The 25814-nt window shown below is 40.6% G+C and overlaps 1 protein-coding gene across 1 annotated transcript; it reads left to right on the top strand.

The window, feature by feature from the left end:
- Positions 1–17576: 17576 nt before the first annotated feature.
- TM4SF20 (transmembrane 4 L six family member 20) lies at positions 17577–23662 on the top strand. Its single transcript, XM_049101402.1, has 4 exons — positions 17577–17660; positions 18181–18246; positions 21486–21637; positions 23337–23662. The coding sequence occupies exons 1-4, from the start codon at positions 17649–17651 to the stop codon at positions 23623–23625; spliced, it is 519 nt and encodes a 172-aa protein (XP_048957359.1). The 5' UTR covers positions 17577–17648; the 3' UTR covers positions 23626–23662.
- The last annotated feature ends 2152 nt before the right edge of the window (positions 23663–25814 follow it).

The following is a 25814-nucleotide window of genomic DNA, read 5'->3' as shown; positions in this document are numbered from 1 at the left end:
AATTGTTGAATCACTGTACTGTACACCTCAAACCTATGTAACACTGCATATTAATTGTACTGGAATTTTTTTTTTAATTTCAGAAGTAAAGTAATTACTGTTAGGTTAAAAAAAAGAACCCAAATATCATGCATATAAAACTCTTTTGTGGGATCCCTGGGTGGCGCAGCGGTTTGGCACCTGCCTTTGGCCCAGAGCGCGATCCTGGAGACCCGGGATCGAATCCCACATCGGGCTTCCGGTGCTCCTGCTTCTCCCTCTGTCTCTGCGCCTCTCTCTCTCTCTCTGTGACTATCATAAATAAATAAAAATTTTAAAAAAATAAATAAAACTCTTTTGTTTTAGAGTTAATGAAACATAGGTCATGATTCCAACTCTGTGCTCATTTCTAGAACAGCGACGGACTCACGTGCGATGGCAGGGAGTGTTTGGCGTGTTTTTCCTGACCACATACTCCAGGCTGGAGGTCTCTGCCCATTTTCCTGAGTTTTGTTTTTTTTTTTTAAGATTTTATTTATTTATTCATGAGAGACAGAGAGAGAGAGAGAGAGAGAGAGAGAAAGAGAAAGAAAGGCAGGGACACAGGCAGAGGGAGAAGCAGGCCCTATGCAGGCCTGATGTGGGACTCGATCCCGGGTCTCCAGTATCACGCCCTGGGCTGAAGGCAGACCCTAAACCGCTGAGCCACCCAGGGATCCCCCTGAGGGTTTCTCCTAACATTTTGCGAGGCAAAGAATTCTTCCCCCCCGTGATGTGGCATCCAGCTGTCGATACAGCCCTTTCAAGAACAGATACGGAATGAACAAATCCAATTCTTGGTCTTCACTTCAGTGTCAGCTTTATAGACCTTTCTAACAAATTCTACAGATCACTGTCATTCCAGCAGTGTGGTAGACCAGATACCCCGAAGTCTTCCCTCTCTGCAAAATATTTAGAATGTGGGAAGAAGAGGAAGAGGACTACCAACTCAGTGGGTGGGGGTGGGGAGGCTGGAGCAGGGCCCCCCATGGGAGGTGCGAACCCTCAAAGGGTCACTCTCAATGAGATTAGGGTTTGGAAAAACCCCGCCTGGGACGAAGTGACATATCTAGTGTGTCTGCTGCAGTCTGCATGGTGGGGAGATGGGAGGCTTGCAGAAGCATGTTTTGGTGTCTTTTCAGTTGTTTTGGGACACCTCCCCCCCCCACATCACATACTTTTCTAAATGAGCTCATAGTGTCCTGTAACTTGCTTTTTTCCTCTTAATTTGTCTTCGTGATTTTTCAATGTGCGCTCTATGTATTTATCTCATTTTTAAAAAGCTGCATGAGGGGCACCTGGGTTGCTCAGTCAGTTAAACATCTGACTCTTGGTTCCAACTCAGGTTGTGATCTCAGGGTCATGAGACCCAGCCCCTCACTGGGCTCCCGAGCATGGAGCCTGCTTGAGAGTCTTCCCCCCTCTCACCTCTCTGCCCCGCCCCACCTGCTCGCATGCACACTCTCTCTCTCTTAAAAAAAAAAAAAAAAAAGATACAAAGCTGCATGAAACTCAGGGTATAGATATGATTTAATTTGAAAGTACAAAATCACCCCCCACTTCTAATTTTTTCTTATTTTGCTTTCTTTTCCTATGGCACTTACACTTTCTAATGTACTCGATATTGATGCATTCTATTTATGTTTTGTTTCTTCCCATGAGTGTGGAAACTTCGTGGCTCTGGGATCTGTGTTGGATTTTTTTCACTGGTTTATTCCATTTGCTTAGACCAGAGCCTACACAGTAGGTTCTCAGTAAGTATTTGCTGAAGGTATTAACCAATGAGCTGTCCTTCAACCAACACTTCAATGACTGATAAGTTTTCATGACTCTACACAATCGTCATACGCGCGTCTATGTGCACAAAACTGCAAGATCAAATACTTTATGTCTAAACGATGGTGGTCACTGGATTAGAAACTGTATGGAAGAAACTACCTCCAGGGGCAAGACCACCCACTATCATCTCGCTCAGGAGTACTTACTGCTGATACATAACGAATGACTCTATTAGAACTGCTACTCAAAATCATTCCTGGAGGCTTTTATTATTGCTCTGCCATAGAGGAGATGCAAGACTTCAAAATAATCACTGGTGTGTTCCCAATTACCCCTTCACCCTAATCCATGCCCCTCCCTCAATACTCCTCTTTCCTCTGGGTAAGAAGGTGGCAAGAGCAAGCTCTTGTTTTATCGCTCCAAGTTGAGCCTAGGGGCAGAGCTGAACATTTTAGGAAGATGGATGTTGATGGTGGACTAAACCTGGGATCCCATTAAGTTAATAATGTTTATTTTCTGTGAGTAACGTTCTCCATGTGATATAGGATCAGGGGAATGACCACACAATGGCAACATTAGACAGAAAGAAACTATTTGTGAGGACATCACATGATGCTAGAGGAACCTGCACAAGCCAAACACCTAGAAGGGGGCTGCCTCCCACCCCCAGTGCATTTTCCTAATACATCGTGGACCCCTCCAAATTTCACATCCAGCAACACTCACTCCAAAGGTACTTAATACTAAAGCATCCCCTGAACAATAGAATGAATGACCAGATATTCCGTTTTATTTTATTTTATTTTATTTTATTTTATTTTATTTTATTTTATTTTATTTTATTTTATTTTATTTTATTTTATTTTATTTTATTACCAGATATTCCATTTTAAAGAATGTGCTGTCTTTTTTCTCAGGGTTTTTTTTTTGTTTGTTTGTTTGTTTGTTTTTGTTGTTTTTTACCCTCAGGTGATTTTGGGAAAAACAACATTTTTGGGAAAAACAACAGCCAGCCCCTATTTTTCTAACTGAGGTAACTCCAGGGATGCCTGGGTAGTTCAGCAGTTGAGCATCTCTGCCTTTGGCTCAGGGCATGATCCCGGGGTCCCGCATTGGGCTCTTGGCATGGAGACTGCTTCTCCTCCCTCTTCCTATGTCTCTGCCTCTCTCTCTGTGTCACATGAATAAATAAATATAATCTTTAAAAAAATAAATAAAAGAGGGTAACTCCATATGAAAGCAAGACTTGAAATGGACCTATTCAAGCCCTGCCTCCCATCCTTTGACCGAAGAGGAATAAATAGTGTCTTGGGGTTTCCCTCCCAGAAGACATGTTTCTGAGCATCATAACTGCCCGCCCAGTGGGAAGAACAATTCACCCGTTCCCTGGACCACTGGGACTTCCTCCTCCCGTGACTAACAGTCACCCACAGGATGAATGCAAAGGGTCGAGGGTGATTTTCAAGCCTTTCTGGAGTGTGGCCCCTGCATTCCCAACTGATCTCCAGCCAGCTCCTCCCGGCCCCCTATATTCCAACCTCACTCCACCATCGCTCTGGGCTGGTGGATGCCCTCCACTTTCGTTTGCACGCACTCCCAGCCCCAACATTTGCAGGGCCAAGATTTGAACACGAATGAAAGTGTGCAGACTGCATGTCTCAGCATCAAAAAGTGATAAATCACACTAGCAGATTGTTAAAATATGCTCTATCCTTCTGCCTTGTCAAATATACCTTTATAACAACCGAATGAAAAAAACCTGTGTAAATCCGTGGATTTTTGGCAAGATGTCCAAGTCAGCTGAATTTAATTACTGTTGCACTATGGCTGGGTATTGTGTTGATGGGTCAGGCTGTTTGAGTAGTAAAATAGAGATACACATAATTCATAAATTATTATATCTTTATTGCAGAACATTTTCTCTTACCTTCATTCAACAAATTAAGTATTTATGATCACAGTAGTTTAAAAAATACCTTGTGATAAAAAATAATACCTTGTGATCTATTAATGGGACTGGTCTAAAGGATTAAAAATGAAATGCAATAGTATTTAAACTATACAAAATGGAAATATATTTCATCAAAAGAACAAAAGATAGGATTGTAAAAGTAAAACAATTTTGAACTAGTTTTCACATATTTAAAATTAACTTTCTTGAAAAAAAAGGAAACCTGCAGGATTACTTACAAAATTAAAAGATCAACTTATAATTAATGAAGATCCACATTTTAATAAAAATTAAATAAAGCTGAAAATGTTTTAAGGTAATTAAATTTTGGCAAATAGGTGAAGAGGGTAAAAGTATTCCCAGGTCTAGTGTCCGATGTCCATTCCTTGCCCAAAGTACAGCATCGGATAGGCTCTTTCAGGCCCATTATTCTAGAATGACATGTAAGCAAATTTAAGAGGAATATGAATTGGGTAATCTTGTCAACATTGCTCAGCGACTTCCTGCCACTGTTGCAAACACCATCCTGACACGTGAGCCCCCCTGGAATGACTAATTTAGAGCCCAAGGAGAAGTTTGACAGTGGATGCTTGCCCCTGCTGACCGGAAGGGAGACTTGATTATACGAGAATAGTCTGTATTGGTGCTGAGAGAGATTTACCAAGTAAATCTGTCGTTTCCCTTGCCTGTGTTTCCGCCACACAAACCCTGAAGCAATTGGCCCTCACACCTCCGTGACAGAGGCAGCGAGCTCGGGGGCAGGGACACAGGGCAGGGGCTGAGGACACCCCACCTCCCTGGGGCCTGAGCGGGTTGGGCATCTCACCCAGCAGATGCTGGCCTCTCGCAGGCTCAGCTCCGGCCCCTCAGTGGCAGAGGGACCCTCGTGTGCTTCAGGGGATTTAGTTTGTGTGCTGGTGGCACAGGGACCCTAACGTGCAGGGCCCAGAGACCCTCCTGCCCTGATAGAGGGGTGCTCTCGGCACATGGAAGACTGGGGCGATGATCGAGGAGGGCCCCCCACCGGGCCCAGACCTCCTGTGTGAGGGGAGGGCCTGTCCCTGGGACTTGCCTTCCCAACAGGCCTCATTACGTGGCACTGAAATGACTTGTTTGTCCCCACGCTCCCACTCGGCTGCTTACAAACAAGCTTTCCTTGTACTTCGCTCTGTTGTGTCTTGAAGGTAATACGTGTGTCATCCGCCAAGGAGGACCTGATTTCGGGCACAGTCTCCAACTCTTCCTGCCGTCGTGTTTCCCAGCCACCAGGCTCAGGGCTCCCACTCCTGGGCTGCAGAGGCCCAGCGGCCAGGGCCACAGCCTGCGGGGCCAGGTTCTGGGGCGCACACAGCTTGAGGTGACCCAGCCCCCGCCCAAGCTCGACTCCAGGGCCCAGGGCCTCGCAATGCCGAGACTCTTCTTCCTGCTACCTTCTTTTTACTAATAAGTTGGCGCGACTCTCATCATATCTCAGTTTATTTGGAGAAGCTGAGCTCCCACCCAGGACAGCGGGAGGCACGGAGGATGGGGAGGCCCCACAGGCGCTTCTCCTTGAGGCGGGGGCACCGGAGGCTTGGAAACGGCCAAGGGTCTGACACCTCCGGTCGGCAGGGACGTCGGCCTCGGAAGGCTTTCCTCTGTTCCGTCTCTTGGATCCCCCAGGACGCTGAGTAAAACGTGGAAAGGTCAGCCGTCGTGCTTCTAATCCGTGCTCACAGGCCAAGACGTCACAGTCAGCCTGGCATTGGTGGCGCGGAAACTAAGGATGACACTAAAATACTTCTGGGGATCCCCGGGTGGCTCGGTGGTTTGGCATCTGCCTTGGGCCCAGGGCCGGATCCTGGAGACCCGGGATCGAATCCCACATCGGCCTCCCTGCCTGGAGCCTGCTTCCCCCTCTGCCTGTGTCTCTGCCTCTCTCTCTGTGTCTCAGGAATAAATAAATACAATCAATCAATCAATAAATCAATAAATAAAATAAAATAAAATAATAAAATAAAATAAAATACTTCAGGCCCTCCCAGTCCTATTGTAAATATGTCTGGAATGCATGAATTCAGAACTCAAATGGCCTATTTTGGGAGGCCAAAATTTCTTAAGGAAGTAAACCAGAGGAATTGCAAAAATGTGCCCGGGGAAACTGAAATAAACAACAACAAGGAACTACTCAAGTGCTTGGGTCCGGCCCCAGCCGAAGTTGGTATATAAGGGGGTCCCCCAGCAGAAGGCGGCATCAGACCCTCCTCGACCTCTCCTGATCGCCCTCCTCACCTGTCCTGAGTCCTCTCTACTGACACCATGGGGTGCTGTGGCTGTGGAGGCTGCGGTGGCTGCAGCAGTGGCTGCGGAGGCTGTGGAGGCTGCGGAGGCTGCAGTAGCTGCGGAGGCTGTGGAGGCTGCGGGGGCTGCGGGGGCAGCTGTACCACCTGCAGGTGCTACCGGGTGGGCTGCTGCTCGTCCTGCTGCCCCTGCTGCTGCGGCTGCTGTGGGGGCTGCTGCAGTGTCCCCGTGGTCTGCTGCTGCCGCCGCTCCTGCGGGTGCAGCTCCTGTGGGTGCAGCTCCTGTGGGTGCGGGAAGGGCTGCTGCCAGCAGAAGTGCTGCCAGCAGAAGTGCTGCTGCAAGAAGCAGTGCTGCTCCTAAGCAAGGGGCTTGGCCTCTGGGGAGGTTGGGGACAGGCTCACCGCTGCGCTTAGATGTTTAGACTTTCTGAACTTTTGTCTCTTCTCGTTCATAAATATCAAGCTTGTAATTTAATAGACAGGTGATTAGAAGTCAGAAGTCCCAAATTCAAGTTCATGGCCCGCCAGCGCAACCTGACCATGAATAAGTTTCCTTAGCCGCCTTGAGTCTTACTATCTTCCTTACTCATCTATAGATTGAACTAAGAATTTCTGATGACCTTTATGGCTTTAGCAGCATATGAATCTATTAGATTCTCAAAATTAAATTCACATTTTCCCTGCCTCACAGATTCCTCTATTTACTTTGGCTATTAAAATTTGTTTATACATATGTGTGTGCACATATACACACACATATATATCAATATACAAATCTGAAATTAATTCTCAATCCTATATGAGCTATCAATCAAAATCCACACTGAGAAAAAAAAAGGCCAAAGCTCATTCCTGAGGGTGTAAAAATTGACATAAATGAACTCAGTGGGATAAAAATGATGTTTTTTCATATATTTCATTCTTTCGAAATATTTAGTGTTTGTGGAACTTCTGCACTTATATTCCCACTTATATCAGTTATTTACCATACATTACTTTTAAGTTCTAGTGTTCTCAAATTTCCCTAAATATAGATATATTTTTAATAAAACAGCAGAAGTCGGGATGCTTGTGTGGCTCAGTGTTTGAGTGTCTGCCTTCGGCTCAGGGAGTGATCCCGGGGTCCTGGAATGGAGTCTCGCATCAGGATCCCTGCAGGGAGCCTGCTTCTTCCACTGCCTTTGTCTCTGCCTCTCTGTGTGTCTCTCATTGATAAATTAATAAAATCTTTAAAAAAAAAAAAAACAGCAGAAGTCAAATTCGGCGATTCAAGATCCAGCCACTAGCCTTGAGGTGGCTGGATGTTGTGGAGGGTCAGTGGCAGCAACAGTGGCCGTGGCTTCCCGGACCATAGCTCTAGTAGTATATGCTTGAATTCAATTATTCCAGAAGGTCCTTCTTGATTTCTCTCCCTTCTGACTACCTCAGGTGCAACAACTTCCCACCAGTCCATTCAGCCATCATGTCCCAGGAGGCATTTCTTCAAGTCAGGCTAGAACCTGCCCCTCCAAGCCTCCTAATAATTTTGTACACAAAATCTCCCAACTGTATCTCTAAGGTTTGGTTTTCTGCAACTGACACTGGTACACGGAATGCCCCTCACCATTGTTTTGTGTCAAATTCTAGCCACCCTCCAAAGCTGAGAGGAATCCTAGTTCCCTTGCCCATGTTAATGGAATCCTTCCTTTTTTCCAAACTCTTGTTGCTCCACATGGCACGTGAGAAATTACTTCTGTTCTTTCCTATCTTTGGTTTTTATAACATTCAGTTTTAGCCTTTTTTTGGGGGGGGGGGTTGTAAAAAGTAGAAAAACATTTAAAATAGTGTAAAGGGGGGCATGTGATGATAATATAGAGGAGTCTTTGTAGTATAATAATTATTTTGGTCTTGTAAACCCATCTGACAGAAACCAGAGACAGAACCTACAATCAGTCTTCATATGGTAGGAATCATGAAGAAAGCCTTTGAGAAGCCAGGCAGCTACTCTTTCTCTGCGTCCCTGGTAGAGACTGCTACCTGCCCTCCTAGTACCATCTGCCTCCTACCTCCCCAGCCCATTTTAACTTGGCACAAATCACTGGAAATAATATTACTTAATCCTCAGACTGTCTTGCAGCTAAATGTTGTCACATGGCTATATTCTAGCCAATGAGATGGCTCTTTAGAAGGATGAAGGTGGGCCTCTTCTCTTCCTTTGTCCTTCTGAGTGGAGAACAAATATGATGCTTCGTGCTATGGCCACCATATTTCGAGCACGAGAATGAAGGGATCAAAGAGATGGTGGATCCATAAGCTGGAAGGATCTCTGAGGAAGTGGAGCTATTATTCTGGCTCTTGAGTACCTACCTCCAGACTTCTTGTGAAGAACTAATTTCTATCTTACTTAAGCCATTGTTCTTTTGAAGTTCTTTTTATATGCAACTAATATGTAATCCTAATTAATAAGCATGCCCTTCCAAATACATAAGAGAAAAACTAGTATCTTTTTCAATTCTGAACTCCTGGGAGAGATGGGAAGAGCTAAGCTTCTATATCTACTGGTATCCCAATTAGTAATGACCAGGGGAGCAAAGTGCCGTAGTACAAATGAGAATACAGGAGGTCTACTCATGTAAGCTGTGGGGGTTGTTCTTACAGAAGGAAGCATATGGGTCAGAAAGGAATCTTAAAAGTTGTCTGCTATGCTCCTTCTCTTCATTTGTAAGCAACTTGCTCTTTCTACTTTATTCCTAAACATCTCCCCCTTCATAATACAGACTGTATTTCTACATTTTTACATTTTTCAGATACCTACTTCTAGCCACAACTATAAAGAGTACCACACCCAAGTGGAAATACGTTTTGTTATGGCCACAAGCAGAGCATGTTACTTAGTTTTGGTCTTAGAGTCTAGAAGTCGGGTAGAGTCTGACGAGTTCAGGTCCCTATGAATAAACTAGTACCTAAACAGTTCTTTAATTCAGCTCTTTATGAAGCCTGGAGAGGATCTGAAATTGCAAAGTCCACATCCAAAAATAGGTAACTATCTCTTCCCATGCAGTCATCTCAGTGATAAACATAATTTACATATATATTATTATAATTCCATAATAATTCCAGAGTCATATAATTTGTGTAATTTGACAGGATGGTAGTGATTTTTGTTTGTTTTAAGAAGGCTCCACACATGATGTGGAGCCCAGTATGGGACTTGTCCTCATGACCCTGAGATCAAGACCTGACCTGAGATCAAGAGTCTAACGTTTAACCAATTGAGCCACCCAGGTGCCCCCCGGATGGTAGTTTTTCATTGTTAATTTTTATAAAATAAATATGAAATTATTCTAGATGCCTCAACCATGCAGAAGTATACAAATCATATGATAGAAGTATTCCCTTTCTCGCATTGCCACTGTAGTGTGGTCTTCTGTACTGGTGCTCCTTCCATCATTATCAGTGGTGTGCTGTGGCAATGAGTGAGGTATTCTTTTTTTTTTTTTAAGTTTAAATTTATTTATTTATTTACTTATTTACTTATTTAATTTTATTTTTTTATTGGAGTTCAATTTGCCAACATATAGTATTAAACCCAGTGATCATCCCTTCAAATGCCCCCCTCAGTGCCCATCACCCAGTCACCCCATCCCCCTGCCCACCTCCCCTTCCACTACCCCTTGTTCGTTTCCCAAAGTTAGGAGTCTCTCTTGTTTTGTCACCCTCTCTGATTTTTCCCACTCATTTTCTTTCATTTCCCCTTTATTCCCTTTCACTATTTTTTATATTCCCTGAATGAATGAAACCATATAATGTTTGTCCTTCTCTGATTGAGTTATTTCACTCAGCATAATACCCTCCAGTTCCATCCACGTTGAAGTAAATGGTGGGTATTTGTCGTTTCTCATGGCTGAGGAATATTCCATTGTATACATAGACCACATCTTCTTTATCCATTCATCTTTCGATGGACACCGAGGCTCCTTCCACAGTTTGGCTATTGTGGACATTGCTGCTAGAAACATTGGGGTGCAGGTGTCCTGCTGTTTCACTGCATCTGTATCTTTGGGGTAAATCCCCAGTAGTGCAATTGCTGGGTTGTAGGGTAGCTCTATTTTTAACTCTTTGAGGAACCTCCACCCAGTTTTCCAGAGTTTACCAGTTCACATTCCCACCAACAGTGCAAGACGGTTCCCTTTTCTCCACATCCTCTCCAACATTTGTTGTTTCCTGTCTTGTATTTTTATTTTTGATGGATGGGGTATTTTTAATCTGTTTGGTACAAAGAGTCATTTTCTGCTTGGACTCCAAACTGGAACTAATGTTTCAGGGTCACCCAGTGGAACATGTGCAATGTGCTCTCCTGCTTCCGTAGGTTGGTGTGCCTCAACCATGCAGAAGTATACAAATCATATGATAGAAGACCTCTCTCTAAGACCATGACCCCTGAGCTTATGGATGACACTGACTCCACTTCTGCATTCACTCATCCATTCATTCATCACTCCCAACAGGATCTGCTGAATCTGCGCTCTGGGCTAGAAAGGGGATTACTCAGAAGCAGAAGGAAGGCATGGTCGCATTAGAGCGGCCTAATGTTTGACTCTCCTCTGGACATACATTGGTTATTGGTTTGTATTTCTCACTCACTTGAACTCAAGCAAAACTGAGTGACCACTGGGCCAAGAAAATGTGAAAAGGAGTGATGTGGATCTTTTCTAGATAAGAAATGTTAGGACCCAGTATTTGGCTCACCACATCTTTTTACTCTGTCTCCACAATTATGAAAGCTGGGAAGGAAATGGTTTGTGTTCCCTGAATCTTTCAGTAACTGTCATAAGCAGAGCCCTCCTGGTGATCTATGATGGCCAATTAGCATGAGTGAGAACCTCTGTATTTAAAAGCCTATCCCAACTGTGAAAACTTTTCTTGAGGCCCTCACAAACTAGTAGGGAGACATCATGAAACCACAGGCCAGGAATGTACTGTGCATAATCAAATAAGTGCTCAAGGTTCAAAGAAAATAAGTCGTGATAATCTCCCTCTCCATCTTTGCCCTATTCCTCTTTCATTCTGGTTTCCATACTTGAATACCGTCAGTCTTTAAATATTAACAGAAACTCCTTCTAGCCTTAGGTGGGTCACCTTGAAATGCATTCATCTATAAGACTGGAATAATATGACATAAAAAAAATTCTGAATTTTGTGTGAGCATACAGCCTGAAACCAAACCCTAACATTTTGACTAATCAAAAACATCTGCAGCATAGAAAAATATTTTCTCTGTTTTGTATAAGTTCATTTTCTTATTGGACATTTTCAAAATAAGGAACTTCCATGGAGGGTAATAATATCAATACAACAGGAAAATATACTTTATATAAAGTAGATATTCTTGTTTTTACTTTTTATAAGGTATATTAGTAAAATGTATTAAGGAAACACCCTTTTTTTTTTCTTTTCTCTTTTCTTTTAAATTTTCACCTCTTTATTTTCTTGCAAAAATGTATCTAACAGAAACTACAGATATTTTTCCCGCCCTTCCTTCCCCCATGAAGCCATACAGAGTGACCTTTATCTGCATTATTACGAGGCTCACAAGGGCAAGTTTTACCATGGGTTCCCGAACTTTCAGTTCCCACCTGATGGGAAATTGAGATAAGCCAACAACAGCAATTACATAAATGATGACATGATTAGGCTCATGTACATAAAAGTGTGATGGAGATACAGAGAATAATTGATGGCAGCGGAATAACCAGAGAGGATAGGGTGGCTGGCAGGACTTTGAAATTGTCATTGGAGATGAACACGTTTCTTTAATAACATCAAAAATTGGTTCTCTTATTGATGTCAATCAATCCAAGGATCCAGGAGGCTTCTGGATATTTTATTATCTTACCCTGGACCTGAAGTGTTTTGTCTTCAGTCTTACTGGATTACACTTCAGGATTAAGTCAGTGTAGATTGAACATTGGGGTGGACATAAGGGGGGGTGGGTGGGAGCAGCTGTTTTTAATAACCATTGTCAGGAAATTTTTGTGTATATCATGGCGATATTGTTGTATAAACTATAAATGGCTCATAAAAACGTATATATATGTATATATATTGAACTACAAAAAAAATCCCTTTACTTCCTGTAACAGTTCTCTAATAATGCCCTGCCCTTCTGGACTCTGAACTACTTCTCGCAATTATTTTTCATAAGTTCTAAACTTTAACTAGAAGGCTCAGTCAGGATAAAAGGCAAGACGGCACCACACAAACAGCCACTTTGAGTTTCTAATTGAATCAGGGGGTGACCATGACCTGCTGTGAAGGATGGACATCCTGCAATGGATTCAGCTTGCTGGTTCTACTTCTATTCGGAATAGTTCTCAATGCAATCCCTCTCATTGTCAACTTTGTGGATGAAGGCCAATTTTTTCACAACCCCATCTCTTGCTTTGAGTGGTGGTTCCCAGGAATTATAGGAGCAGGTCTAATGGTGAGTAACATTTATTTGGCTTGATTTGGAGAAAGACCTATTTTACCAAACTCCTAAACACCATCTTTCAGCTTTACGGTGGGCTATATCTTGGCTCAGGATACTGTCAGGGGCAGTGGAGTGGTATTAATTTATGCTGGCATCAGTGAAGAATGACAATTTAAATAAACTGTGGTACAGACTAGGGAGCTTGGGCAAAAATAATTAATAATCTGATAAAAGTTGGTTGGATTGTTGCCTATCATATTTCTTCACATGTTACTCTGCTCTTCTAAGCTTTCTAGTTAGTGTTCAAGATGTTTTGAATCCATTCCTTCAGCTTTCCTTTGCCAATACTAGTTTCTAAGTATGCACAGAAATATGGGAGTGGGAAGTGCTACCAACGGGAGTCTTAATGTCAGGAAAGGAGCTTTTGTTTGGATGTGTGTATGTATGTGTTTCAGTGATGATGAGTTACCACCACTGGTCTTATCTCAGACTTCTATGAAAACACTCTTGGGTCTATTATATATTAAACTTCAGATAAAAATTGGCGCTTCAGCTGGCACACTGGATTTGAGACCACTCTGACACCAAAAAGCCATTTTAGGAAGCATTCTCCAAAAGTTGATGGTTTCTTTCCCTTTAACATCGTGAGTGAGCAATCTATTCACCTTGCTTCAGGTAGAGGGCTATTTCTTCAAGCAACCCTGAGAGTTCTCTTCCAGGCTGAGAGAAAGTGACTAACAGTACCCAACCATGATGCAATTGCCAATCTTTGTGTCTGCTTTCTACCCTTCTAGAAGCTTCTCTCTTCTATCTACTTAAATAGCATGAGCTTCCTTGAATTTTGCTTAGAACCAGAAGCCAGGAACAGCTGTCCAAGTCTAACCAACCATGGCAATTGCCATGAAGCCCCTAAAAGTTCCTTAGTTAAAACAATCCTTTTAGGATAACTCATGTCACTTTAAATATAAATTGGCTCTACTACAAACCCCATCTCAATTAAAAACAGCTTCTTAAACCACATCTTCTTTATTAAGAAGATGGGTATTCTTAAACACCCACCACTTGCTTCTTCTTTATTAAGAAGGTGGGTATTCTTAAACACCCACCACTTGCTTCGATGTGGATGGAACTGGAGGGTATTATGCTGAGTGAAATAAGTCAATAGGAGAAGGACAAACATTATATGGTCTCATTCATTTGGGGAATATAAAAAATAGTGAAAGGGAATAAAGGGGAAAGGAGGAAAAATAAGTGGGAAATATCAGAAAGGGAGACAGATCATGAAAGATTCCTAACTCTGGGAAACGAACTAGGGGTGGTGGAAGGGGAGGTGGGCGGGGGGTGGGGGTGACTGGGTGGCAGGCACTGAGGGGGGCACTTGACAGGATGAGCACTGGGTGTTATTCTGTATGTTGACAGATTGAACACCAATGAAAAATAAATTTATTAAAAAAATAAAAATAAATAAAAACAGTTTCTTGCTAGCATTAACAGGGACTGAGGTGGTGATGGCACACACCTACATTCTTTTATGTTGGTGGAGGGAGAGGAGGAAGAGGAGGGAGTGAAGACACAGAGAAGGGTACACAGAGAGTACTCTTAAGTGTCAGCCACTGGGTTCATACTTTACACATCTCGTTTCATCTAATAATCTAAGCAGATAATCATTGGCATTTTAGCAGATCAGCAAACAGAAGGTTAAGAATGTTAACAAGGCACACAATAGGTGTGAAACTCAATTCCAGATTTATCTGATCCCAAAGCTCTGTTTTCCACCACCTTTAGCACCATAATCCTGAAGACCTGTCCCCAGTTGATAAAGGGGAAAGATGAAATCCATAACCTAATCCATAAATTTAAGTGACTAGGAAAACTGAAGCATATAAAGGTGATATAAATCTGTGAAAAGTTCCAGACAATCTGGACTTCCTGTCCTATGACTGCATTTACTTTATCATCCTCAATAAATATTAATGCAGGACCAGAATCACGTGAGGGACCTCTATTACACAGTACTGTGGAGCATTATCAAGGCAGCAAACAACTCCTTAAAAATTTCAATAGGCATTTTATAGACTGAGTTTCAAACTCTAGACTAGGCTCGCAAGCAAACTGGTAGGTGGTAAAAGGGCTCAAAGTACAGATACATCTTCATGATCCTCGGCTATATATAGAATGTAGAAGAATATTATTTTCAAAGGGAATCATTCAAAATACTGACCTCTTCATGTACTTGTAAACACACAGAAAATTTAATTAGGAAGCATTCACTGCCTGTGATAGAACTCTTGTCATAGTTCTTGAAATCTTTCTAAAATTGCTATGGTATTTTAAATTTTCTTCAAAAATAGGAGATTTTGCAGGAAGTAGCTATTAATATCTATGGAATTCATTATTGATTACATCATAAAATACACATTCATTTTGTGGTTTTATGATTTAGTGAAAAGAGACATGAACCTTTTTATCTTTTGAAACCATGACTGAGTAGATGTTACGTAATTATTTTCAATCATTGTCTGCTAAGTGGAAAAATCAATACATGTTATTTTTTTTCAGATACTAAGAAACAAGACTTGAAATGTTTTCTCTAAAAAACATAAAGGCCATTTTATTTTTATAAAGAGATTAGCTGGAAGTCTGAGCTTAATCATGCTTATTCATTGGGTACACTACACTTATTACATAATGATAATTTATCAATTCTTAAGGTCTTAACAGGGAACAAATTGTTGAAGAAATTAGAAGGTATTATGTATAACAAGAATTTTCAAAATATAGTTTTTACATTTATGATGAGCTATGACTTTGTGTGTTATTCTCATGTTCAAGTACTTAGAAAAATCCCCAAAGTTTGCATTCTGTCAGAGCTTTAATGATTTAAAAGCTTTCTTGTACTTCATTTGTAAAATTGTATTTTATAATTTTTTTAAATTTTTGTAAAATACAACATATTTTACAATCTCACTTCTAAAGCTGGATAAAAGTACAGGTTTCTATAAGAAAAAGTGAACAATACTACTTTTATATGAAAACAAAAGTCTACTAAGATTTAATTTCACAAAGACTCATACATTCAAATGTGCTTAGGAATTGAAGAGAAAGAGTATTCTCCTAATTACTCACTTTCACAGGAGATTATCTGGATGATTTATTGTAATTCAGTCGCACATACACACACACACACACACACACTTTCACATTTTATTGCCCAGGGGCGCTTGACTATCTCAGTCAGTGGAACGTTTGACTCTTGATCTTGGGGTTGAGAGTTTGAGTCCCACACTGGGTGTAGAGATTATTTAGAAAACAAATAAAATCACATTTTACTGTCCATCTTATAAAGAGCCCCTCCAATTTCCAAAACCTTGAATGGGCAAAATGGTTGAAATAGAGTGATTATCAAGTTACCCATAATGACGTAACAAAGATGTGTTAGGATGTAATGAAGTCGGGGCACCTGGGTGGCTCAGTCAGTTAAGCATCTGCCTTTGTCTCAGGTCATGATCTGATCCCAGAGTCCTGGGATTGAGCCCTCTGTCAGGCTCCCTGCTTAGTGGCGAGTCTGCTTATACTTCTCATTCCACACCTCCTCCCCAGCTCATTCTCTCTCTCTCCCTCTCTCTCAAATAAACAAATAAAATCTTAAATAAAAAGATGTCATAAAGTCAACTGGGTGAAGTTTCATATACTATAAGCCACTGCTACCTTATAAAACACCTTTGCAAGGGAAAAGAACTACGAAAGTAAATGTCCAGCATCTCTGAAATAAAGAGTTTAGTTTATATCAATAAGGACAATGGAATGACTTACCATTTGAGTTGTAACTTAATGTTCCAACTTTAACAGATTCATTAAGTTTCTAAATCGGGGGTTGGGAAAATTTTTTTATAAATAGCCAGATAGTATTTTAAGCTTTGTGAGCCAGGCACTCTGTCACAACTATTTAACCATACCATGGATGTGTCAAAGCAGCCATGCACACTATGTAAGTGAAGGGGCACGGCTACATTCTGATAAAACTTTATGTGTTAAAAAAGAGATGGCAGGCCAATTTCTGTTCTAAATTATTTGTTCCTTAAGTTCAGAACACAATATAGCTTCTGGGTACAACAAAAGAAGCTTAGTCCATGAGTGTAGTGTGGACACCTATTCAAGAAGTAAAATTTCTCTTCCCTTTTCTTCTGGGCTCTCAGGTATGACCCGGATGGCCTGGGCCATCTTACATACCTGTGTCCCCTGAATTATGAGTGTTGGTGTTCAAGGCTATATTTAAGCAAAGCTTGATCACAAGACCGTGTTCTCCAAAAATGACATGGAGTCAGAATATGGTCAGAGTGGGGAGAAGTTTGTCAGGAAATCTGCCTCGTAAGATGTAAATCTTAGACCTGTTCTAAAAGAACAAAGGTGGGTATGAGCTTGAAAAGAAGCATCAGGGAAAGAATAGAGGATGATGAGATGCACCATGTGGTGGTGGTGGCAGGGTGGCAAGGATGAGAATGAATAGACTCTATGGAGGAAGAGAGGAGAGCTGTCAGAACTGGCCAGTATGGAATCATGGTTGAGAGTCTGGGCTTTGGAACCCACATAACTGGCTTTGGATCTCAACTCATTCACTTTCTTAGGCCAGTGACTCAAAACTTGCTGTGTCTCAGTGTTTTCAGTGGTAAATTGGGAGTAATACTAGCGCCTACCTTGTGAGATTACGAGGCTGGGATGAACTGAAACATGGTGGACACCAGCAACAGTACCTGGCCTGTGGTTAGAAGTCAATAAAGCTTTAGAAAACAAGAGTGGAAGGAAAAAGAGAGAACTGTTTCAGAGCAGCTGTGCTGAGAGAGCAGAAAAACCTCACAGCTAAACTTTCTACACTGGAAGGAAATGATTTATATGTCACTCTTCAATGATACAAAGCTTTTTCCAGTAAGAATTCCTAGTCATAGCTGCTGACTAGATATTACCGAAAATGTAGACCTAATCCAGATAATGCGGCATCATTTCTTATAGTTTTCCTCAGCAATGTGCATCTCCTTCGACATAGAATGCACTGTATGCAGCATTCCTGAACATCGGTGTAAAGTGAGGTCATGACTTGTCATGGGTACATCAGCAGAAAGGAGAATGTGGAACCCAAAGTCATTCTCTAGTCACTACCTTGGTAGCTGGCAAGATGACCCTGGGGGTAAGAGGGAGGTTGGGAACTGGGAGAGGGTGGTGACAGAATTTTTAGTTTCCAGCTGCCAGCCAAATAATTTCCTTTGTGGATGCTTGCCAGGTTAATTTATACAATTTTTGGGAAATTGGAGAAGTGGTCATAGATTATAGTAACTTAAAAAAAAAAGAAGAGGAAGAACGAGAAAAAAGGTTTTAAAAAAGGGGGAATTTTGGATGATGCAAACAATCCTTTCAGAAATATCCCTTCCAAAATAATGAATAAATAAATCATTCTAATCCATTTAAAATCCAGGTCTCTCTAAAGATGAGAGTAAAGTAAGAATGTAGATGGAAGAGTTAGAAATCGTTATCCTGAAATTCCCCAGCACTCCCCCCCTTTAATCTTTGTGGTTGAAATGGGGATCCCAAAGTACCCAAGATCAAGGGATATTGCCCTATTTCCCACAACTGGTGGGACGTGGAGATGACTGCCTTTTCATCTGATGAGAAGTAATAATATCCATCTTTCCTGTTAATGTGATTTCCAGGTCATTCCAGCAGCAACAATGTCCTTGGCAGCAAGAAAAAGAGCGTGCTGCAACAACAGAACTGGAGTGAGTATGGTGCCCTGGGCCTGGAGCCAAGGCACAGGAACGGTTAATCACTGATGTGTCAGCAAAGCTTCTCGAGTCATCAGTATTTGCCCAGCCAGTGGCAGACCACAGTCTTAGGAACATGCAATCTACAATGATTATGTGATAATGTGGAAAGTGTGAAATCTTTTCTTTCTTTCTTTCTTTCTTTCTTTCTTTCTTTCTTTCTTTCTTTCTTTCTTTCTTTCTTTCTTTCTTTCTTTCTTCTTTCTTTCTTCTTTTCTTTCCTTTCTTCCTTTCTATAAAAACTTAGCTTTGGAATCAGTCTTCAGATCTTTCCTCAATCTTCAGTTCCACTAACTGAAAGGTTTTCAAAGAAAGGAGATTTGTAAGTCACATCCAGGGTTGTAAACAATTTCTTAATTCTCAAATACTTGTTATTTTTGTGGTGCGTATAAACGACTTTGGAAAGTGTGTCTTCAGGTCTATGAGATTGGTTTGCTAGGATCAGAATAATTGTCCTTATCCAGTGAAAAGAGCAATGGTTATGTTTCATTGACTGAGAAATTGATCCTCAGAGAAAATAAATAATTTGCCATGGTAGCATAGCTAGTAAGTAGGTGAATTTTTATCCAACTCCATTGGACTCCAAAATTCACAATCTTTACACTATTTTTGCCATAACCATTGTTATTAAGTAATGCTGAGGACTTTCATATTCTCTAAAGAAGGGGGTAGATTAATAAACAAGCAGTCATAGTAAATATCCTGGCTGAGCTTAAGGTTTTAAAGCAGTGGTGCTCAGCCTTATGAGAACATTAGAATCATCCAGAATGATCTTAAAAACATCAATGCCTGGTGGCCCCCAGAGACTCAGCATTTTTCAAAAGCACCCTAGATGATTCTAACGAGAACCAGTGTTTAAAAGTGTACATATTTATATCTGTATTACATATTTATATTTTTAAAAATTACCATTTTCTGACACTTGATATTTATCTAGGATTATAATTACTTTGCTAATTGTTTATAGTCCATCTTTGTTCCTGATACACCATAGATATTCATTAAATATTAGTTTTGTTTCTCCCCTCTGGCACTTTTCTTTTTAAATTATAATTTGTAGTTTGGCTTTGTATTACCTCTGTATTGTACTTACATTCTTGAGAAAGATATCTTGAGATATGTCTAAGTCCCTGAACTCTGAAATATCAGAACACTTCTATAGATTTTTGTCTCAAATCAAATTTCCATTAAGAATCTTCTCCCCCTACATATCCATTAAATGATGTCATCTTTTTAATGATTGCTTATGTTTTTTGTCTTTGGAGGACAGTAAGTAGAGAAAAACCAAGATACTTTTTCATGCAGGTGTTGGGCTTAACTCAGCAGGTTTTACCCCCCTACCAACCTTGAAAATCATTGGAATTCATGCTTCAGCAACATTACAGATTATTATGTGCCAAGGAGCGACAGGAACTCTGGAGTGGCAGGGTCGCTATATAATAATGCTCATGCTATATTAATAATAATGGTGCTGGCTATTTAATTTCAATTTCCAGTTTATATTGATTAGATGCAATAAAGTGTCCGTAGACACTTTTCTCACTTTGTGATAGTCATGGGAAGACTGGTATTTAAGTCATACCATGTATCTTCCAAGTCTAGAAAAGACCAAAGCATCATAAAGGCGACAAAGGCTGATAAAGTAAAGGGGTGGGAGATGGGGTCACCAATGCTTTTCTCCTGTATTAACTGTTCCAACTATTTCCCACACTTTAACTGTTCCTTGCTCCTTCCCTTTGTCCAATTCTTGATGTTTGTTTCCAAATGCTTTGGTTTTGCTGAATCATTTACATGAACCCCCACTCAGGGGAATTCAGATCCCCAGAATCACATCCTACAGCCGGGCCATCCTGTGGTGATAAGATGTTAGAAACAATAAATGGCCAAAAAATAAATAGTGCACTTCTTGACGAGCAAATTAAGTAACTTGCACAGACCACAAGTATTGTGGAAGAATGTGGATTTGAACTCAACTCCAAATCCATCATTCTGTGCTTTTAGCTGGAAGTATTCTGCTGTAGTGATTAAAACCTGAGCACTAGCATTTCCAGGCTGTGAGATTTGGACACATTTGCCAGCCTTCCTGAATTATATTTTTCTCATCCATAAAGTCGGAATCATAGTATCTATCTCTTGGGGCTATTGAAAAAGTTAAGTAAGGTAATATATGTAAAGCCCAATATCCTACAACATATAAAAGGTACATGAGGTAGCCATTCATTTTGCCTATTTATTAAAGGTGGGTCTCCTAAACCCTCTGGGAGTGGCAGTATTAGCATATCAAGGGAAAAGTATTCCTTCATTTTGGCATAATTTTAATTCTTAATTATCATTGATGAACAACTTCACTGAAACAACATAGAGCTTTTTTGGAAAGCATACACGTATACCAGCTTTCATTTGGGCCATAACGTTTCCTATTAGCACAATCCGTGCTTTTTTCTGCTTTTTCTGACTCTCATTCATGAAATGAAAAGATGCTTGAAGGTTTACAATCTTTCTCCCTAACACAATATGGTTCTCCACTGGGGGCAAGTCCTGCTCTCTAGAGGGACATTTAGGCAGTGTCCAGGACACTTTTGGTTATCAACAATTTGGAAGGGTGGACGGACTGCTACTGGTCTCTAGTGGGTAGAGACCAGGGATGCTACCAAACAACCCAGAATATACGGAAAGGCCCAACAAAATGCCCCATGTCAGCGGTGCTGAGGTAGAGAAACTCTGTGCTTAACACACCATTGATTGATCCCTGCAGAATGTGGATCACTAGCCATTCACAGCATCAGGGCCAAATCTGGATGAAAGACTTGGGGAGTCAGGAGACCAGACGCCAAAATATGGGGAGTTAAGATCTAATCCAGGTTCTGTTTAGTAGGAAGTACACAGAATGGGGAGGAGATACCAGATGTCAGTGGTCCCTTGAAAAGGACAGGGCTCAGATATATAAAGGTGTAGATTTTCCGGAGACAGTGGCAAGCCCAACAATCTTTGAGAGAGCCTAATCAAATGGCAGAGACTTGGCCTTCCTTGTTCTTTGATAATTCAGACTTGATCAAACAGAGATCTTAAGACTTAGGACTGCAGGGCCTGGAGACCAGCAGCAGTTGATCAGGAGCCTTTCATGTGCTGCTGACTCTTGAAACAGACCAGGGACACATAAGAACATGTGCCAATGCTCCTCCTTTACTTTCCAGATGCTTCTGTCATCACTTCTGAATGTAATCACGATCATCGGTGCTGTGTATTGCATATTGGTGTCTATTCACGCTCTCATAGAAGGTCCCCTCATTTGTAACTCTGAAGGGAACAGCACTTCCAATTGTGAATTTTCATTCAGTAACTTAAGGTGAGTATCCTGATTTTCACAGATTGTCTCATGTGCTGCAGCTAGTTTGATGAAAATAGTGTGGTGCTAACCTGGTGCCATGTTGTTCTTTGATGGAATGACTGGAACACAGATTATTAGGGATTTAAGCATGTTCACCCCAATTGGACAATCTCATGGAAATGGAGGAAACACTACATTCAGAATGGTTTGGGGTGGGGGTGGAGTCTTATCTAAAAGAAGTAGTTGACTCAGCTGCCTTACCCTTGTCTTTAAAAAATCTGTGGCTGCATGGATGTATGTGTCTAAAAAAATTTCTAGAAATATACAGCAGAGACTTGGGGAATGGCAGTGGAGGATGTCCTGGGGAAGTGAAGGGAGCACTGGCTTTCTACACTTCTGAACTAACCCAACCTCTAAGTCCTAAGCAAATGTTATCTTTATAATTTAAAAAATTGAATAAAGACACAATACATAAAATACAGGGCCTTACCTATAAGTCCTAAAAGAAACAAACACAGTCAATGGATTCATGTAGATGTACTATAAATATACTGTGGGCATAGGAATGAACCCAGTTTAACTTGTATAGTGACAATACTGAGGAGTTACTTGTAAATGGCTTATTTCGGTCTTGTAAGATGGTTCTGTGCTGGAATTCCAGGCACTATCTGTAAAACTGGAAGAAAAGAACAATCTAATTCTCAGTTATCTATATAATTGCACAGTTTGGAAAATAACCAGAATTCACTTTTGTAATTACATGAAAAAAAATCCCTTTCTTTTTATCTTGCTATCTTAAAAAAGAAAAATCTCTCAAAATTTGCATACTGTAGTTGCTGTGAGTCAAAAAAATTTTTTTTTAAAAATTCCCTTTCCCAGTAGATTTAAAGTTTAAAATAAGAGATTTCAAGCACAGATGCTACACACAGTCAGCCCTTAGGAGAGAATAACTCACCAGGCACCAGGCTAAGCTCTGGAGGTAAGAGCCACTCTAGTTGGGGAGACACAGTCACAGAAACAGTTACAAGACTGATCCTATGTTTGCTGAAAACTGCAAAAAGCATACTCCTATTCCATGTGCTGAAAATACTGTTGTCTTCCCAGGATAAATGTCAGTTGTGGCTATCCAGAAATGCAAACTCTCTAAGAACACTTAGCCTTACTCTGTAGTAAACTGAGAAAAAAAAAAAAATCATCTTAGGATAGATCGTGTTAGAGCTAGAAGTCTCTGGTTTTCCATACCTTGTTATAATGGGTACAAATCCCTTTAACCAGACATTTTTAGCGTGACTTTTGCCAGTAAAAGTTGTATAGCTGGTTTACAGATGCAACACTGCGATTTTGTACTAAGAATTGAGCCCTGTGAAGGGGGAGGGACTCCTTAATGCTCATGTCTTTAGCAAAGTAGAACTCCTGCATAATTAGAGTCATAGGAGATTAATAATATTCAGCCATTTCTGACATAGAAAATTTTGTATAGCTCAACCTAAGAGTAGGTACTACAGAAATGCTGGTTGAATGATAGGAGATATACTCGTTTCATAACTATCAGAGTCCATGGACACAGGATCTGAAATCCTGATCTTAGCTATCGTTTCTGGGCCCAGTATTTTGAAGCACTTGCTGTTTTATTATACTTGCCCTTTTCTGGGCATGATGATGCATTCTTTTCATGGTAAGTGATATTCCTGAAAATCTATCATTTCTTTCATTTCAGTGACACTCATCCAGAGTTCTTCAATCTTCAGTGGTTCTACAAGGAGTCTTGCATAGCTCCTACTGATTACACTAATTTCACCGTGAACAGCATCATGCCCAGTGGCTGGAGAGAACACAGCTTACACTTCAATTCTAAAGAAAACAAACACCGGACGATCCATTTAACAGTGTTTTTAGGCCTACTACTTGTCGGGATTCTTGAGCTCCTGGTTGGGTTCAGTCAGATCGTCATTGGTTTCCTTGGCTGTCTCTGTGGAGTCACCAAGAGGAGAAATAGAATTGTATAATTTAATGGTAATAAAATGGAAATATTAGCAGTTTGAATCTTTGAGAAATGCACTTAAAAGACACTCCTTTAGAAGTTCAAAAATGGAAAACAGTCTAGAAAACTGTAGGAGTCATTTAGGCCAAGTTACTTTTACTTTTATGTATAAAGTAAAAACAATCATCCATGGTTGGCTTTGAGGAACGGTGGAGGGAAGTTTTCAATTTGTTTTATATCTTTCCGTATTTCTGTCCTAGTCACATTTTTAAATTCTATTTTCTTGTGTGTGGAAGGAGAAGGGGGGGGTGGGTGAAGGAAAAGGAAGATGGGGAGGAATGGAGGGAGGACAGAAAGGAACAGAAGATATCCTGGAAGTGAAAATATGGGACTTTTTTTTTTTACTGTATTTCTTTACACTTTAAAAAAAAAAAAAAAAGAACAAACAGATGACCTGAATGTTTTTAGACCTGGTTTCCAGCTTACAGGCAATCCAGGTAAGAGGATTTACTCAGACAAATCCAAACGGTAGGGTGGTAGATAGACAATAGCCCTATTTTCAGCAAGAAAATATATAGGAAAAATAGAAAGTGGGATGGGCTGTGGGAACTATAAATAAAGAGACAGGGTTCAATGAAATGTGTGTTCTGTAGACAGAACTGGGGAGACCTGTACAAGGAGTGCTTTAGGGGGACACCTGTCTGGCTTAGTCAGTGGAGCATATGACTCTTGATCTTGGGGTCATGAATTCAAGCCCCATGTTGGGCATAAAGCCTGCTTAAAATAGACTAAAAAAAGAAAAAAAAAAAAAAAAAAGGATTGGTTTAGGTGATGTCAATTATTGCTAGCATTTTTAGTCCTGACAATAATTTCATGGTTATGCAGGAAAATGTTCTTAATTTGAAAGAAATGTGTATATGTTTAGGGGGAAATGTCATGTTTTTAAAATACTTTAGCCAAAAATATGAAGCAATGGGAAAATATTGTTAAATTTAGGTGACAGGTACATGGCAATCCACTACACTCTTCTAAATTTTCCCGTTTGCATTCCTTCACAATTAAAAAAAGATAAATGCTTAGAAAAAAAAGTCTTTCAAAAGCTGCTTTCTATATATGCAATCTTTAAAAGATAACAAAACCGTGCATTTACCATATTAAAATGTTATAAAACAGACAAAACTGAAAATCCAATTTTCTGAATGTGACCATTCCTGTATTTTATTTCGATTATTTATGTTTACTGGGCTTAAGGTTCTAGAAATAATTTTCAATACTTATATTATAGTTGCCCCCCCAAATTAGTAACATCAAGAACACGCAGGAATTTTTTTTTCTGAATCTACTTGCTGTATAAAGACCTACTCCCTATACTCCTTTATAGGCCTGTTTATCCTTGAGGTCTTGCTTAAGGTCTAGCTTAACGGTCTCCTACTTGAGAAAGCCTCCCCAGGGTGCAGGATTCCAACAAACTAAGTTAGCACTTACCAAAACCACTGTTATCACACCTGTCACAATGTAACATAAATGTTTGTGTGTCCACTACCATGGGAAAATGTAAGAGAACAAGAACTATGTCCTTCTCATCCATTTATTAACATTTTTTTAGATTTTATTTAAATTCTAGTTAACAAAGTGTATTAGTTTCAGACGTAGAATTTAGTGATCAATTGCATATAACACCCAGTACTCATCACATCAAGTTCCCTCCTTAATGCCCATCACCCAGTTACCCCATCCCCCCACCCACCTCCCCTCCAGCAACCCTGTTTGTTCCCTATAATTAAGAACCTCTTATAGTTTGCATCCCTGTTTTTATCTTTTTTCCCTTCCCTTCTCCTATGTTCATGTTTTGTTTCTTAAATTCCAGGAGCAAAATCCTATGGCATTTGTCTTTCTCTGACTTATTTCATTTAGTGTAATATGCTCTGGTTCCATCCACATTGTTGCAAATGGCAAGATTTCCACCTTTTTGATATCTAATATTCCATTGGATATATATCCCACATCTTTATCCATCATCAGTTGATGGACATTTGGGCTCTTTCTATACCTTGACTATTGTAGATAATGCTGCAATAAACATCGGGGTGCATCTGCCCCCTTTGAATCAGCATTTTTATTCCCTTTGAGTGAATATCTAGTACTGCAATTGCTGGGTTGTAGGCCATCTCTATTTTTAACTTTGTGAGGGAGTTTCATAGTTTTCCAGAGGGG

The sequence above is a fragment of the Canis lupus genome, chromosome 25 (genome assembly GCF_003254725.2).
Source record: "Canis lupus dingo isolate Sandy chromosome 25, ASM325472v2, whole genome shotgun sequence".
Taxonomy (NCBI): domain Eukaryota; kingdom Metazoa; phylum Chordata; class Mammalia; order Carnivora; family Canidae; genus Canis; species Canis lupus.
The sequence above is the reverse complement of the archived record's forward strand: the minus strand, read 5'-3'. Positions and strand labels throughout refer to the sequence as shown.